Source organism: Dreissena polymorpha, chromosome 4 (assembly GCF_020536995.1).
Source record: "Dreissena polymorpha isolate Duluth1 chromosome 4, UMN_Dpol_1.0, whole genome shotgun sequence".
In the NCBI taxonomy this organism is placed as follows: Eukaryota; Metazoa; Mollusca; class Bivalvia; order Myida; family Dreissenidae; genus Dreissena; species Dreissena polymorpha.
Window position 1 is genome coordinate 143048817 of NC_068358.1, and position 18046 is coordinate 143066862.

At 34.9% G+C, this 18046-nt stretch overlaps 1 protein-coding gene across 3 annotated transcripts in view; it reads right to left on the reverse strand.

Moving 5' to 3' along the window:
* Window positions 1-6352: 6352 nt before the first annotated feature.
* The window catches only part of LOC127877168 (beta-galactosidase-like), a 44788-nt gene continuing 33094 nt past the window's right edge, over window positions 6353-18046 (reverse strand). For all 3 annotated transcript variants that reach the window (XM_052422831.1, XM_052422830.1, XM_052422829.1), the window contains exons 11-16: window positions 16924-16998; window positions 14983-15060; window positions 14160-14273; window positions 13452-13589; window positions 8358-8570; window positions 6353-7471 (exon numbers count right to left, since the gene is read on the reverse strand). In XM_052422831.1, the coding sequence (XP_052278791.1) occupies window positions 7157-7471; window positions 8358-8570; window positions 13452-13589; window positions 14160-14273; window positions 14983-15060; window positions 16924-16998 (933 nt within the window). In that variant the 3' untranslated portion in view covers window positions 6353-7156. The remainder of the gene's footprint in view (window positions 7472-8357; window positions 8571-13451; window positions 13590-14159; window positions 14274-14982; window positions 15061-16923; window positions 16999-18046) is intronic.

An 18046-nucleotide genomic window follows, 5' to 3' on the forward strand; every position in this document is an offset into this window, starting at 1 on the left:
TCTTCTTATAACTTTATAACAGTTTTCACCGGAAGTGGTTGCAAAACGTAGGAAGCTGCTTTCCAAGATGAAAGAGGAAAGGGCAAAGGGCAAGCGATCGTGGATCGCTTATGACACCCTGTACGTCGACGGGCGACCAGTGCGCGACTAGGGACACGACGGGGGAGAAATTGACATTCTTTCGTGGAATGTAAATGGTCTTACAGATTGCAAGAAAAGTAATCCTTCCTTTATAAATATTTTAAGTGAGCATGATATATGTTTTTTGTATGAATCTTGGACGAATTACACTAGTGATATTGATTTGAGTGGTTACTTGTCTTTAAACTTTTTTAGAAAATTTCAGCATAGAAAATCTCGCAGAAATAGCGGTGGCATTGTAATATATATTAAAGAAGAATTAGCTGGTGGTGTTGTTATTGTAAAAAATCATTATGATACAATTGTTTGGTTAAAACTAGACCACACATTTTTTCATACCTCTGAGGATTTTTATATTTGTGCAAGTTATATCTGGGGACCCGACTCTCCATTATATAACACATTTAATGTGGATTTATTTGAAATTTTAGAAAATGATATCTCTTATTATTCTGAATTTGGTAAAGTTTTTGTTGCTGGCGATCTCAATAGTAGAGTTGGTAATAAATGTGATTATATTGTACATGATAGAATTAATACTGTTAATGATGATGTAGATTACTACCCAGACAACGCCTCTGTTAGGGCCTCAGTAGATAGTTCATTAAATAATCATGGAGTAAAATTACTAGATTTATGTAAATCCACATGTATGCGTATTGTTAATGGTAGAGTTGGGAATAGCTGTAAGCTAACTTTTTATTCAACTAACGGTACTTCTGTAATCGATTATTTATTGGCAAATGAATGCAGCTTTACAAGTATTTCAGATTTTACCGTGCATGATTTTAACGTATTTAGTGATCACGCCCCATTACAGTTTTCATTATTATGTAATAACGCATCGTCTGAGTATAAGTCTTACACCGATGTTAAATATAAGTGGAACGATGCGTTACGTAGCCGATTTCGTTCAGGTATTATTTGTATGTTACCTGTATTTAATTCTATTGTAGAAAATATTGATTGTTCAAGTAGAGCGTCAATTAATGACATTTTAAATAGATTTACTGAAACAATCCGCGAGTTGCTGATCCGTTATTCTCTCAAACATGTGTTTACAAAACAAATCCTAGTTTCCGTGCAAATAGCGGTGTAAAGAATGCTGATTGGTTTGATCACGAATGCATTAATGCACAACATTTGTACAATGACGCTTTACGTATTTTTAACTCAAGTAAATCAGATATAAACAGAGAACGTTTATGCACAAGTAAGAGGTATTATAAAGACTTAATCCGCAAGAAGAAAGCATGTTGCTACCGGCAAAAAATGTTGGAGATAGAAAATTTAAGACAACACAAACCAAGAGATTTTTGGAAATTTTTCAAATAAAAAAATAATTCCATAAAAAAATAAAATATCCTTAGAAGAATTTACAATTTTTTTTGAAAAGCTAAGTAACAATGTGTCTGATTTTTGTAATTATGAAGCAGAAGATTTTTGTTTAAATAATAATTTTAATTTAGAAAATTTTGTATTCCCAGAACTTGACGTACCTATGTCTGTCGAAGAAGTTAACAATGCAATAAAACGTTTAAAACGAAATAAATCGTCAGGTATTGATTGTATTTTAAATGAATATTTTCTTGAATGCAGTGATATATTGTCAGCACATTTGTGCGATGTTTTTAACGGTATTCTTGTATCGGGCTTTTTTCCCGATAAATGGACAGAAGGTGTTATAATCCCTTTGCATAAAAAATGTGCTGTTAATGATGTAAAAAACTATAGAGGCATTACTTTAGTTAGTTGCTTTTCAAAATTATTTACTACTATCCTAAACAAACGCATTGAAACGTTTTGCAACGAAAACACTATTATTTCGGATGCTCAGTTCGGATTTAGGAAAGGATATTCAACTGTTGATGCTATTTATATCTTAATGTCGATTGTTCAAAATTATTTAAATGAAAATAAACGTTTGTATGTTATATACGTCGATATGTTAAAATATTTTGATAGTATATACCGCAATGCATTATGGTTGAAAATGTTTAAGTCTGGTATACAGGGTAAATTGCTTAGAATAGTGAAGGATATGTACGCAAATGTTAAGTCGCGTGTTAAATCATGTTCATCTTATTCAGATTATTTTAGTTATGCGGTTGGACTGAGGCAAGGTGAAGTTATGTCGCCGATTTTGTTTTCTTTATTTGTTGAAGATCTTGAACTGTACCTACAAGACAACATTAACTCTGGTTTGAGTATAGTTGATATAACGATGATTTTACTATTATTTGCTGATGACATGGCCATTTTAGGCAAGTCACCTGCTGAAGTCCAGTCACATTTGGATAGATTGTATTTATACTGCATTTCTTGGGGTTCAAATGTAAACACTGCTAAAACGAAAATTATGGTGTTTCGGAAGAGAGGAGGTTTAAAACAAAATGAAAAATGGGCATACAATGGTAATGATATTGAAGTTGTTGATAACTTTAATTATTTAGGCACAGTACTAAATTATACTGGAAGTTTTAACTTAAACCAAGAACATTTGATTGGTAAAGCCCTTAAAGCCATGAATACATTGTTGATAAAATGTCATGACTTTGATATTAAACCAAAAATATTATGTCAGTTGTTTGACTCCTTTGTTGGTTCCATATTAAATTATTCCGCAGAAGTATGGGGTTTTAACAAGTCAGATGACATTGAACGCATACATTTAAAATTTTGCAAACGATTACTTCATGTTAAAATAAATACAGGTAATGTTGCTGTTTATTGAGAATTAGGTAGATATCGATTGAATGTAAACAGGTTTGTAAAAATTATAAAATATTGGTTTAAAATTTTAACCAGTGAAAATATTATTATGCAAATTGTTTACAAACAAGCTTTAAACGATTGTAATAAAGGTTTTACAAATTGGGTCACACATGTCAAAAACATGTTAAATAATTATGGATTTGGTTATGTATTTGAAAACCCAAATGTTGTGCAAATAAATAGTTTCATTAGAGAATTCAAATATATACTCACTTGTTGACAATTTTAGACAAGAGTGGTATGGTAAACTGAATAGCAGTCCTGTATTAGATATGTATAAAGTTTTTAAAACCTCTTTTGAATATGAAGAATATTTGGACTTACTTCCTAGACGTCTGCGTTTATTTTTTTGTAAGAATAAGAGTCTCTGCACACCCGTTGAGAATACAAAATGGCAGATATGAACAATACAATATTCCACGCAATGAACGATATTGTTTATGTTGTAATGACACTGATTTAGAAGACGAATATCATTTTATATGTATATGCCTATGTAACATTGATTTAAGAAAAAATATATAAATAATACATATTATATTAATCCATCTGTGTATAAATTTCACAAATTATTAGTTTCTGGTGATAGATTAGTAATTTCCAATGTATGCAAATATATAAAAGAAGCTCTAGTTGTAAGAAATACAATCCTAAACAATACTGTTGAATGGATTTCACCACCCCTCGTTAGAACTTATGTGTTCTTACCATATATTATGTCTATTTGTATTGATTTTATGTCATATAATGTTATGTTATTATTCGCATTCACGTGACAGAATATGATGTGTATTTTTAGTATTAAGACGATGTACTATTGTATAAGTCTGAATAAACTATGTCCGTCAAAAATGTCTGTCTTTATATAAATCATGTGACCCCTGATGCCAGTTTTCTCACCAATAATATAATTGAAATAAACTTAGTACAAGACACTTGTTATTTCTAAACAACAAATATTAAACAACTGTTCCATCCTTTTTAGGTATTAGGTCTGGGAAGGTATATATGCATGTGACTTGAGTGATTTAAATAACTTTGAAATAGGATCACCCAAGGAAAATTTATGTCAAGATATTTGTAATCTGCCTAGCAGTGTTGGAGATATCATTTGAATAAGAAATTTATGTACAAAACTAGGCTGACAAAATGCTGTTCCAAAAGCTCGCTATAAGCTTTGCACATATAAGCAGAATATGCATTATTAAAGGAAAGAAGGCTTTTCTAGTAAGCTTAAAAATAAAAACATTAATACAATGTATAGGTCAACCTTACATTCAACCCTGTTTAATGGGAACTATTGTTTAGCATATCCACGCAGGCTATCAGCTATTATAATATACCAGTGTTCTATTGTTTGGTATTTTCTTTTCAAAAGTATAATTTTTAGCTCACCTGTCACGAAGTGTCTGTCTGTATGTGCGTGTGTATGTGTGTGCGTGTGGCCGTCAACTATTTGTTTGTGTAGACAGTAGAGGTCACAGTTTTCATCCAATCTTTATGAAATTTAGACAGAATGTTTATCTTGATACAATCTGGGTTGGGATTGTATTTGGGTCATCTGGGGTCAAAAACTTGGTCACTAGGTCAAAAACTAGGTCAAATAATAGAAAAACCTTGTGTAGACAATAGAGGTAGCAGTTTTCATCCAATCTTTATGAAATTTGGTCAGAATGTATATCTTGATGAAATCTGGGTTGGTATTGTATTTGGGTCATCTGAGGCCAAAAACTAGGTCATTAGGTCAAATAATAGAAAAACCGTCAACAATTTGTTTGTGTAGACCATAGAGGTCACAGTTTTCATCCAATTTTTATGAAATTTGGTCAGAATGTTTATCTTGATAAAATCTGGGTTGGGATTGTATTTGGGTCATCTGGGGTCAAAAACTAGGTCACTAGGTCAAAAACTAGGTCACTAGGTCAAATAATAGAAAAACCTTGTATAGGCAATAGAGGTAACAGTTTTCATCCAATCTTTATGAAATTTGGTCAGAATGTTTATCTTGATGAAATCTGGGTTGGGATTTTATTTGGGTCATCTGGGGTCAAAAACTATGTCACTAGGTCAAATATTAGAAAAACCTTGTGTAGACAATAGAGGTCACAGTTTTCATCCAATCTTTATAAAATTTGATCAGAATGTTTATCTTGATGAAATCTTGGTTGGGATTGTATTTGGGTCACCTGGGGTCAAAAACTAGGTCACTAGGTCAAATAATAGAAAAACCTTGTGTAGACAATAGAGGTCACAGTTTATCTAATCTTTATTAAATTTGGTCAGAATGTTCATCTTGATGAAATCTGGGTTGGGATTGTATTTGTTAGTCAGGTGAGCAATTCAGGGCCATCATGGCCCTCTTGTTGATTAATTGTAATATACATAAAGAACTTAGCATAAGCCCTAAGTTCAAATTAGCGGAAACATCAACACCATCAACGTCTTAAAGAAATTTTGGTACACTAAAATTCCTATTTTGCCTAAAATAAGGCGATCTTCACTTTGAAGGAAAAAAGGATAGAGTGCTTGTTTCTTTGAGCACAAACAAGAAACAGCAAGTTTAGCATTGTGCTAAGCATTCAAAGGTCCCTGTGACCTCATTTAGTAAACAAAAAAAGTTTGTTTGCCTACCAAATTACCTTTGAGATATTTACGGCGTTTCTACAGAATTCTGCACTGATTTTGGTATTACCAATTATTTTGTATATCACATAGCAAACTAATCCAATCGGATATTGCAAATAAAGGAAGTAATGATAAAAGACCTAAATCCAACTGGTAACGTATTGTCATTCAAATTAAGGTGAGCTAAATATTTTCTCAATATGCAACTTTTCATGTGACACATGTGCACATAACAGTTAAAATTATGTTTTTATCAAGAGATAAGGCAAGTTCGTAATAAAGACTACCGTAATTACTCTATGTTTTCGGACACTCTTAAGTTTTCGGACACCCCTTTTTTTTGCAAAAACTATTATTTTTCGTGACTCTTAATTTTCGGACACTCGAGTTTTCGTCCATAATTAATGTCTCTAAGTTTTCGGACAGTATATTTTACAGCGCTATTTAACCGAATTTCGGTCCTGATTTTTGATACCTAATGACACTTCGATCATGGGGTTTTACAACCAGATGGACATCACAAAAACATGGAAGGTTTATGTCTGAGGGCAACGGACCATTACATTTGCGTTATTTGGTAAATGACCTTGAAAACTGGTATTAAACAATGGTTTCGTCCGATAGCATAAGCGTTATGACAATTACCAGGGGGTAGTGCCAATTAACAGTTCAATTATCTACCGCAATTGTACTACCCCTTCTCAGTAAAATAACTGTGACAAACACTAAACGCTTCAAAGTGTGATGCACCCTATTGCAACTTTTATGAACAATTAGACAACAACTATCAGATATAAACAAATACAGAATCCATAGTTTGCTTTTTTATTGTGTTAATTACAGGTTCATACTAGCGAGTATCTGTACATCACATGCTCATCTTTTAAATCGTTGGCCAAAGTACAACCATGAAGTAATTTTCGTTCAAATAAATTAAGCATTTAATATTATTATAATTATTTATAAGTATCCGAAAACTTAGAGTAATTACGGTATTTAATTGTATTTGCCGTGCCACACAGTGTAAAGTTATAAACATACATCTTAGTTGCATAAGGAGACACATGTTATTTATTAACACATTAATTCATATTTTTTACACTTGTATGGGTTGCAGGGCTCATGATGCATATGATTACAGTTCAAGACCCATTGTTCAGTAGACAATGTGAGTTCATAATTTAAGTAGAACACATGAGCATTGGTTAACTGGTAAAATATTTGTTAAATCTTATCGTATCATTAATGGGACTTCACTGAGAAACCTCTGATTTAATGAGATGCTAATAATACCAACAAAGTTTGGTTTATTAATACCGGTACATATTATTTATTGCGCTAGCAAATACAAACTATGTAAGCACACTACAAATTGAAGTTTTTTACAAAAGCAATGGAGAAAATGTCTACAAAAATGGCAAAATAATTTATAAAATTGCCTATTCTGATACTACAAAACATATTCAATGTATTGCACAGGTATTATACACATACATACTGGAATATAAACATGTACATAAATATTTCAATCATACTTGACAATTTTTTTTTCCAAAACAAAAACAATGCCGTATTCTGTTTGTCAACATCCAGTATCAACCATCACACATTTTGTCTAAAAGGAAAACAAATTCCATTCACTGAATATGATACTCATAATGAGATCAAATAGCCAACGCCACAAGGGCTTGGTGTCCTGTGATATTCCCCTGTGTATTGACTGGGGCACTGTGGCGTTGATCAACGGCTGGTCCATAAACTCCACGTAACACTTGCTGTTTGAATGATGGCAAGGTGCCTGCTCTAGTTCCAGCATCAGGATCAAGTTTGAGCCAGCATTGAGGGCGTATTTAGGAATGTACAGTCTGACCTGGGGACCACGATGGGGCCAGTATCGGCCCATGTTCATGCCATTGATAAAGAGCTGACCCTGAAAAATACAAATGAAATATTCAATAATTGACTTCCTAGTTTCAATAGGAATGGTATTAAGCTGAATGAGTCTATTTATTCTGTCATTGAAAACAAAGTTAATTTTGTACACACAAAAATATTGTACTCAACCACTCGTTTACAGAAACTTACTAAAAGAAATCTAAATGGCCCACAATGGGAAGCCTTTTCGTAGTAAACATGATCAATTATGTATTAGAAAACAGAGAATGACATTATTTTGTAAATTGTTATTATTTATCACTGTAAAACAGTGATTTTTTCTAATAAAAACAAGAGACTGAAATTTACTGAGACCACATTGTGTCAGTTATTAAATATACCATTTGATAGAATCAATTCTTAGCACACTTTTCAGCAGAATTTCAAGTAGATACCAGTAGATACCATAATAATTAAGTAAACTTCAAATCCTTGGACAACAAATTTTGTATGAACAAAAAGTGATCTATGCTCATTTTATTTTATATACCATAACTTGTAACTAATTCTGGCATTTGTCTGACCTTTGTGATAAAAATTACTTCATTCCCTTTGGACATTAATTAAAATGAATTTGTCAAATTGAGTAAATAAATACCCAACATGACAGTATATTTTACTTTTTTTCTTCTTAAAATCGTACCTTGTTGCTAATCTAAATTAAAAGTTTACATAAATTTAAGGAAAAGGATTTGCAGAACTTAAAATTTATGTTGATTTTTTTTCTCTTGTTATTATCAGGATATGCACATTTGTAATAAAAATAAAAAGCTTCATTTTGCTTTGAGAATGGGTCGGAAATGTATTCCCTATTCTCCTTGGCCAGAATATCTTACCCATTCCCAAAGCAAAACTATTGCAACTTTCCCCAAATCAATCACCTTAGTCCACAGACTCATGTCCAAGTATGTGTCCTGGGGCTCCTCCACATCCAGGACTCCTGCGTAGAAGGATGGCAAGCTGGGTGCCTTGGCAACTGGTACTAGGAAACTGTTGCTAGGTATCAACATCCGCTGACTTGGGTCCCAGCCAAAGGCTGATTGCTCCCAGTCTGTGAGTGTGATGTTATTAAGAGTCACGTTGGAAATCAGGCCCTAGAAATTATAGTTAATAATATGAATATTTGTATTGAATAAGATTAAAATACAAACTTATCAAAAGCAACTCCTTTTCAGTAAACAATCTGTATTCACAAAAGCTGTCAGAGGACAGCGCGCTTGACTATTCGAGTGCTTGACAGTGTAACGTAAGCCATCATGGGGAAATTGTTCAAATTATTCAATAAGGTCAAGGTAATAGTTCAGGTATATTTTCCACAATCTATTGAACATTTGTAAAGACATAAAACAAAATAATAAAATTTTATTTCAAGTTTGATAGCAATTGCTTGGGTGGAAAGTATGGACGGTCCTTAAATATATATATTTTTTTTACCATGTTTCATAGAAAAAAATATTCTTTTTGGGTTGGGTAGGGGGGGGGGGGGGTGAGAGGGGGGTATAATGTTGGGTGTGGTCATTTATTAGACGATCTTTCAACAATAAAAAAAGGAAAAAAAAATCATTTTTTTCATTATTTTTTTTTGGGGGGGGGGGAGGGGTGGGCAGGGATTCTAGGTTGGGGCATGGGGTATTGTTTGGGTGGAATCCATTGTGGTATTCAGGTAAGTGTTGTTTTGTCAAAGTATTAATAAAATCTGATCATAAATAAAGAAGTTATGGCAATTTAACTAAAATTTATTCTTTTGACCTTGTGAGTCAAGGTCATTCAAAGATCAAGGTCAAATTGAACTTGCCAGGTACAGTACCCTCATGATGGTAAGAAAATATTTGAAGTTTGAAAGCAATAGCTTTGATACTTTAGAAGTCAAGTGGATCTAAACACAAAATTTAACAAAATATTCAGTTACTAAGACAAAAAAGGGCCAAAATTCTTTCAAAATGCTTGATACAGTTGTCTGCTCTTGTTTATAGATTGGGGTCATGTCGGTTAAGAAGTTTGCAAAATATGAAAGCAATATTTCAAGGGACATTGAAAATATTTGAGGTGGTATGAAAACTTTAACATAGATTTATCAATAATATGCATATTCTAAATGGAAAGAGGGCCATAATTCTTACAAGATGCTTGATACAGTTGTCTGCTCTTGTTTATAGGTTGGGGTCATGTTGGTAAAGAAGTATGCAAATTATTAAAGCAATATGTCAAGGGACATAGGAAATATTTGGGGTGGTACGCAAACTTTAACATTTGCACTCTCACGCCGACGCCAGGGTGAGTAGGATAGCTCCACTATATATCTTTCATATATAATAGTCGAGCTAATAAAACGAACAAAAAGGTACATAGTTGTTAATGCTTTGTGTGTAAATATACATGTACATGTATCTTAAAAACATAGCGCATAATGGTGACTATGCAGCTGGTCAGGGGGTCATACATGTTTTAAAAACATCTATTGATTTCATTTGGATTATAAGTATTTTTAGCTTGTTAATGCTGTTTATGGAAAACAATAACTATGCATGTTGGTGCCTGCAAGATTTAGGAATCTGTCCATTTACACAAAGCATTAACAACTATATACCTTTTTGTTGGTTTTATTAAAACAGATATAAAATATTTATATAAATTGTATGCATTTGTGACCTCTGCAGGACTAGTACTATTTCTTTGAGCCAACCAGTTTTGGTTTGTCCTCTCTGATGTGGTGATCATGAAATCATAAGTATTATTTTTCCCTAAAGACAAACCTGGGTGCTGTTTCACAAACGATAAACAATTTTAACTTAAGAGAGAATTTCGTAATCTTAAGAAGTAGACGAACTAGCTCGCCATGCTCGTCAAATATATATGGCGCTTGAGATGCCAATGTAATTAAAAATTATAATCATATGATATGGACAATTATGTATCTTCGAAAAATGTATCGTATCGTAAATGTGTACTATGATGTTTATTGAAACGGTCCCCAGCATTCTAACTCGTACAAGCCCTTTTGAAATCTGTTCTCAATGCATGAGCGTAAAGTGTCGTCCCAAATTAGTGCAGTGTAATCTGGGATGACACTTTAAGTGAAAATTCCATGAAAGATGCAAGTGTCGACCCTGATAAGTCTGTGCATAAGGCCAGTTTTCCTAGAACACTGCTTATATGATCCTAAGCTGTGGGTAAACGAAAATAATGTTACTTCCGCTCGGATCTTAGCCTTTGACATCTTTACCTTAAAGTGAACTGCAATATCCTTTCATCCGACATATTGCACAAACAAACTTGTGTGATTGCAGGTCAAAGATCTCCTAGATATTGTGCTAAACTGATATGGTCGATTGTGTGATCATACCACCAACCACCCAAAAGACAGGTTCAAAGCAATATACCCACCTCTTCTTTGCATGGGGTTATACAAATAAACATATGAAGAGAAACAAGAGTGTGACTGTCACAAAGATACACCTGTCAATTAAAAGATTTTTTTTTTCAGGCAAAAATATGACTAAGTCTTGATGAATTTCTATTTTTTTGCCTTTGGCCTTAAATTGTGACCTTCACCTGCATTCTTCGGACTTGGATATACAGTACACCACTCAGTATATGTGTAACTACTGCAAAGGTTTACAAATTACTTAATTTGCTCAATAAGACATTTTGACCTTTGACCTTGATTTGTGATGATGACCTTAGACCTACTGACAATATTTGCTTTTGAAACTCTGTCTTATCACGCTAATTACTTATGGAAAGATATGAAAATATATCAATCCAGTTTTAAACTAGAGCTTTGTCACAGACGTGATGTATACCCCCACGTGCCGCATTGACACAGACTATTTTGCATGCTGTCTTCACAAAATAAGAGAATCTAATTTATGGCGATTTTTAAGAATTATTATGCCATTATCATTTATAGCCATTTTGACCTTTGAACTCTTGAATTCTTTCACATGACACGCCATTCAATGACTGTAAACCAAATTAATGTACAGAGTCATTTTAAAATCTCACAATGAATGACAAAGTTATGACCCAGACAAGATCATTTATTGTCAATTTTGACCTTAGAACTAAAAGTGTGACCTTGACCTTGGAGATATCGACGTAATTCTTTCGCGTGACACACCGTCCAATAATGGTGAACAAAAGAGCCAAATGATTTTAAAATTTCACAATAAACAACATAGTTATGACCCGGACAAGCTCATTTATGGCCATTTTTTACCTTTGAACTCAAAGTGTGGCCTTAACCTTGGAGATATCAACGTATTTCTTTCGCATGACACACCGTCCAATGATGGTGAACAAATGTGCCAAATGATTATAAAATCTCAAAATGAATGACATAATTATGGCCTGGACAAGCTCATTTATGGCCATTTTTTACCTTTGAACTCAAAGTATGACCTTGACCTTGGAGATATCGACGTAATTCTTTCGGGCAACACACCGTCCAATGATGGTGAACATATGCCAAATGATTTTTAAATCTCACAATGAACGACATAGCTATAGCCCGGACAAGCATATTTATGGCCATTTTTTACATTTGAACTAAAAGTGTGACCTTGACCTTGGAGATATCGGCGTAATTCTTTCGCGCCACACACCGTCCAATGATGGTGAACAAATGTACCAAATGATTTTAAATTCTCACTATAAACAACATAGTTATGGCCCGGACAAGCTCATTTATGGCCATTTTCGACCTTTGAACTTTAAGTGTGACCTTGACCTTGGAGATATCTACGTAATTCTATCGCGCAACACACCGTAAAATGATGGTGAACAAATGTGCCAAATTATTTTAATATCTTACAATGAATGACATAGTTATGGCCCGGACAAGCTCATTTATGATCGTTGAACTCAGTGTTTGACCTTGACTTTTTAGACATCAACGTAATTCTTTTGCGCGACACACCATCCAATGATGGTGAACACATTTGCCCAATGATTTTAAAATCTCACAATAAATTACAAAGTTATGGCCTGGACAAGCATTTGACCTTTGAACTCCATGTGTGACTTTGACCTTTGAGATATCAACGTACTTTTTTCACACGACACACCGTCCCATGATTGTAAACAAATGTACCAAGTAATTTTAAAATCTAACGATAAATGACATAGTTATGGTCCGGACAAACTTTCAGTTTAAAACACACTAAGTGACCCCGTGACCTAGTTTTTGACCTGGCATGACCCATATTCAAACTTGACCTAGACATCTAGATACAACTTCTGACCAAGTTTGGTGAAGATAGGATGAAATTTCGGGACAGACGACAGACAGACCGACCGACCGACAAAGTGACTCCTATATAGCCCCCATTACCAATGGTAATGGGGGTATAACAAGAGATGTGTTTGTCAGATACACCATGCCCCCTATTTCGCCGCTTGAAAATAAAATTTCAATATATCACTTGGCAGGTTTAGAAATTATCTCCCTTTTAAAGCTTATTACTTCCCTTGGATTTTTTTTATACTTTTGACCTTGACCTTTCACCACTCAAAATGTGCAGCTTTATGAGATACACGTGCATGCCAAATTTCAAGTTGCTATCTTCAATATTGCAAAAGTTATGGCCAATGTTAAAGTTTTCGGACAGACACACAGACAGACAAACAGACTGACAGTTCAACTGCTATATGGAACCCTACCGGGGCATAAAAAACGCTAAATTTGACCTTGAATTGTGGCCTTGTTGTTAGACATAGGGACCTTGACACTCTGACTCTTCTTACTTATAATTTATGGCAAGCTATTTGAAAATCCATCAATGCTTGACAATGTCATCCTGTATACAAATATTTCCCGCCATTCGCCAGCTGGCTTGTTCCCCTTATAGGGACATATTTTTAAAACAGACTTTTAAACGGGTTAAATAAAATAAGATAGGCATATGAATTTCATGAAACACTATTTTCAATACACACAAATGTATTTACAATCTTGTAAACTCTTTCATGCCCACCTTGTGGTTGTAATTCATCTCACCCCCATAGTTAATACGACCTTGGTTCTCGACTAAAACAAGAACAAAATCACCGGCATCGACGTCAACAGAAACTGTCATGTTACTGGTGTCACGCTCCACAACTGCCGACAGGACCTGCAGTCACAGTAAATATTGATAATCTTATGAGCTGCGTTCTGAGAAAACTGGGCAAAATGTATGTGCGTAAAGTGTCGTTCCAGATTAGCCTGTGCAGTCCACACAGGCTAATCAGGGACAGCACTTTCCACCTCAACTTGATTTTCGGTAAGGAGGGACTTCATTGAATCTAAAAATACCATACAAGCGGAAAGTGTCGTCCCTGCAGTCTGCACAGGCTAATCTGGGACGACACTTTACGCACATACATTTTGCCCAATTTTCACAGAACAAAACACTTAAAATGTTCATAAACAAATAACTTAGATGGAGAAAAACTTAAATTGAATTGTTCTATAGTTTGCATTTGATAAACAAATAGCCTTAACAACTTATTTTTATTTTTAATCAGGCTTTGTTTGAAATTCTTTAACACAACATATTTCTTTAATTACTAAAGCATACAAATAAATAAAATTTAAATGTGTCACAGAAGTAAGAAAGAATGATTGATGTTATAGAATGTCTAAATTTAAAAAGCGGCATAACTTGTGCATTTTTCTACAACAAGGCTCATGTCTATCTTACCACTTTTTTGTCCCTGATCACATTGACATAGGCCCTGTCCCTGACACCAGAGAGGTCCAGGGGTCCTGAAACCTGGCTCTTAAATATGTGCTTGTAAATCACAAACCCATAGTACTGAAAATGGAATAAAATTTATCATAGGGAGATTTCTAAGACATTGTGCCTTGAACATATATTTGTACATGACAAACACATATTAAAACAAGAGCTGTCACCATAGGATGACTTATGCCCCCTATAAAAGCTTGATAAAGTTATGAGCTTTTTTCGAAACCTAAGCGCAGATTTCGAAACCTAAACGCGGACCCTTAGTTCAAGTTCAAGGTAACAGGGGTCAAAATTTGTGTGCGTATGGAAAGGCCTTGTCCATATAAACATGCATGCCATATATGATATTGCTATCTGAAGTGACATAGAAGTTATGAGCATTTTTCGAAACCTAAACGCAAAGTGTGACGGACAGACAGACGGACAGTCCGAGCACTATATGCCCTCCTTCGTGGGCATACAAAAAGGTATACAACTAAATACAAAATAACTTTTTGACATAGAAAATACTCAGATTTTGATTTAGGATATGTAATATTTATTTTATTCACATGTTTGATTAAGTACCAATGTTGGATGGAAAACTGCATCGTAAAAATGTGAATTAATACATGGCAGTGTCAGAAAGTGGTACTTTATTTCATTCAGTTGCAATCAGATTGTCTCAACTGACATTTAAAAAGTAAATGAATACAATAACACACAGTTTGAGACAAACCTGAAGCTTTCTGTTAATTCTACATTAACATTATGGAGTGAAACATTCAACACTTACAGAGTCCAGTTGCTCCATGGTCAGTGGATAAGTAGACATGACTGGATCTTTAAGGTTAGCCATGTCATACAGTGTAGACTGAAGAAAAATATTCAATTTAGATTCATTATTAAAAAAAGAGACATCATTATTACATTCGGACTTCTTTTTGTCAGGAAAAACAGGGTTTATTGCATGCACATAAAGTGTCATCCAAGATTTGCCCGTAAAATATGCACCAGCTAATCAGGGAGGACAATGTCCACTTCTATAGAAGTTTTTGATAAAAGGCAATCTCTTTTTAGCCTACATGTAATTCCAGTTTCAGCGGACGGTGTCGTTGCTGATCAGCCTGGTTTCAGCAGACAGTGCCGTTGCTGATCAGCCTGTTCAGACAGTGTCATTGCTGATCAGCCTGTTCAGACAGTGTCGTTGCTGATCAGCCTGGTTTCAGCGGACAGTGTCATTGCTGGTCAGCCTGTTCAAACAGTGTCATTGCTGATCAGCCTGTTCAGACAGTGTTGTTGCTGATCAGCCTGTTCATAAAGTGTCATTGCTGATCAGCCTGTTCAGACAGTGTCATTGCTGATCAGCCTGTTCAGACAGTGTCGTTGCTGATCAGCCTGTTCAGATAGTGTTGTTGCTGATCAGCCTGTTCAGACAGTGTCATTGCTGATCAGCCTGTTCAGACAGTGTCATTGCTGATCAGCCTGTTCAGACGGTGTCATTGCTGATCAGCCTGTTCAGACAGTGTCATTGCTGATCCGCCTGTTCAGACAGTGTCGTTGCTGATCAGTCTGTTCAGACAGTGTCGTTGCTGATCAGCCTGGTTTCAGCGGACGGTGTCATTGCTGATCAGCCTGTTCAGACAGTGTGGTTGCTGATCAGCCTGTTCAGATAGTGTCGTTGCTGATCAGCCTGGTTTCAGTGGACAGTGTCGTTGCTGATAAGCCTGTTCAGACAGTGTCATTGCTGATCAGCCTGTTCAGACAGTGTCATTGCTGATCAGCCTGTTCAGACAGTGTCATTGCTGATCAGCCTGTTCAGACAGTGTCATTGCTGATCAGCCTGTTCAGACAGTGTCGTTGCTGATCAGCCTGTTCAGACAGTGTCATTGCTGATCAGCCTGTTCAGACGGTGTCATTGCTGATCAGCCTGTTCAGACAGTGTCATTGCTGATCAGCCTGTTCAGACAGTGTCGTTGCTGATCAGCCTGTTCAGACAGTGTCGTTGCTGATCAGCCTGGTTTCAGCAGACGGTGTCGTTGCTGATCAGCCTGTTCAGACAGTGTCGTTGCTGATCAACCTGTTCAGACAGTGTTGTTGCTGATCAGCCTGTTCAGACAGTGTCATTGCTGATCAGCCTGTTCAGACAGTGTCATTGCTGATCAGCCTGTTCTGACAGTGTCATTGCTGATCAGCCTGTTCAGACAGTGTCATTGCTTATCAGCTTGTTCAGATAGTGTTGTTGCTGATCAGCCTGTTCAGACAGTGTCATTGCAGATCAGCCTGTTAGACAGTGTCATTGCTGATCCGCCTGTTCAGACGGTGTCGTTGCTGATCAGCCTGTTCAGACAGTGTCGTTGCTGATCAGCCTGATTTCAGAGGACAGTGTCGTTGCTGATCAGCCTGTTCAGACTTCAAAGGCTAATAAGGGATGAAACTTTACGCAAATGCATAAAGCTCTTTTTTCTTGGGGCGAGGCACACATTTAAGTTCCTTGCAGTTCACTATCAGAAGCACAACTTCTTGCTTAAACTGAAAACTTATTATTATGTGAACATTTTTTATAAGGATACACCAGCATTTTTTTCCAATAACCTGTAATCTTGTGTGAATACAGTGAATACAATTTTTGGTTTATATAAATAACTTTATTATGTATTTTTGTAAATAGATCACATTTTATGTTTATGTTGAACACTGAAAATTCTACCATAATTTGCATGGTATGTCAACTTACAGCAAACGTCATGATCACTTTTCCATACGCCTTCTTAGGGGTGGATGGGGGAACAGCCATAGCAGTTGGGTTATACTGCAATTTAACACTACATGTTGCCATAAATAAGGAATTTCTATTAATATAGTTAATACATATAATTGGAATATTAATTGACAAAATATCAGGAGTTAGGAATAATTTAAAAATAAAACAAGCAGAATTAACTTAAAATATGTTCACTTATGTTTTGCTTAGTTATACTATAATTTTAATAAAATATAATAATTAGACATAAATATTGTTAAAAAGAAATATTTCTAGCATAATTTTAAAGCCACACACCCTGAAATGAAATACATGACATAGAACATTTAAGTATAAATAAGAATAAACATATTTTATCTATGCCAATTAGAATATATCTGGTGGTAACAAGGTAGAAATCCGTCTCTTTTGCGCTTTAAAACTTAAAAATAATCGCGTTTGTCGAAAATGGATGTATACATCTAGAAATCCTACTTTCGGTTTTTAAAACGTACCTTTTAAAAAATAATAAATTACTTGCTAAATATGCTATAGATTTAATTTTATCTATTTCAATTAAAATATATCTGGTGTTTACAAGGTAGAAATCCGTCTTTTTTGCGCAATATAACTTAACAATAATCGTGTTTGTCAAAATGGACGAATAAGTATAGAAATCCTACTTTCGGTTTAAAAATTAATAAAATAAATTAATTACTTGCTTAATAGGCTATAGATTTCAGGACAATTTTGCACACTTTCAAATTGCATCTATATGTATTGATTAACAGGTACTTCTTCTCAAGAGGTGTGGCTTTAAGTGACAGGTAAAATTATATTCTTATGTGGGACCGTGGTCTAGTGGTAGAATGCTGGTCTTGGAATCAGAAGGTCCCTGGTTTGAATTCCCCTAAGACCCGGAATTTTCCTGAGCAAAACATTAATCCCACGTTTGATCCTCTCCACCAAGGAGTATAAATGGGTGCCTGTGAGGGAAACAAGCCATTGTGCCGTGGCTGCATACTGCGCCCACGCATTTGCATTTTACACAATCTAATATGCAATTGAGAAATAAGGGTTGTATGAGAGATGATATACAAGCATTGATTTGCAGGAG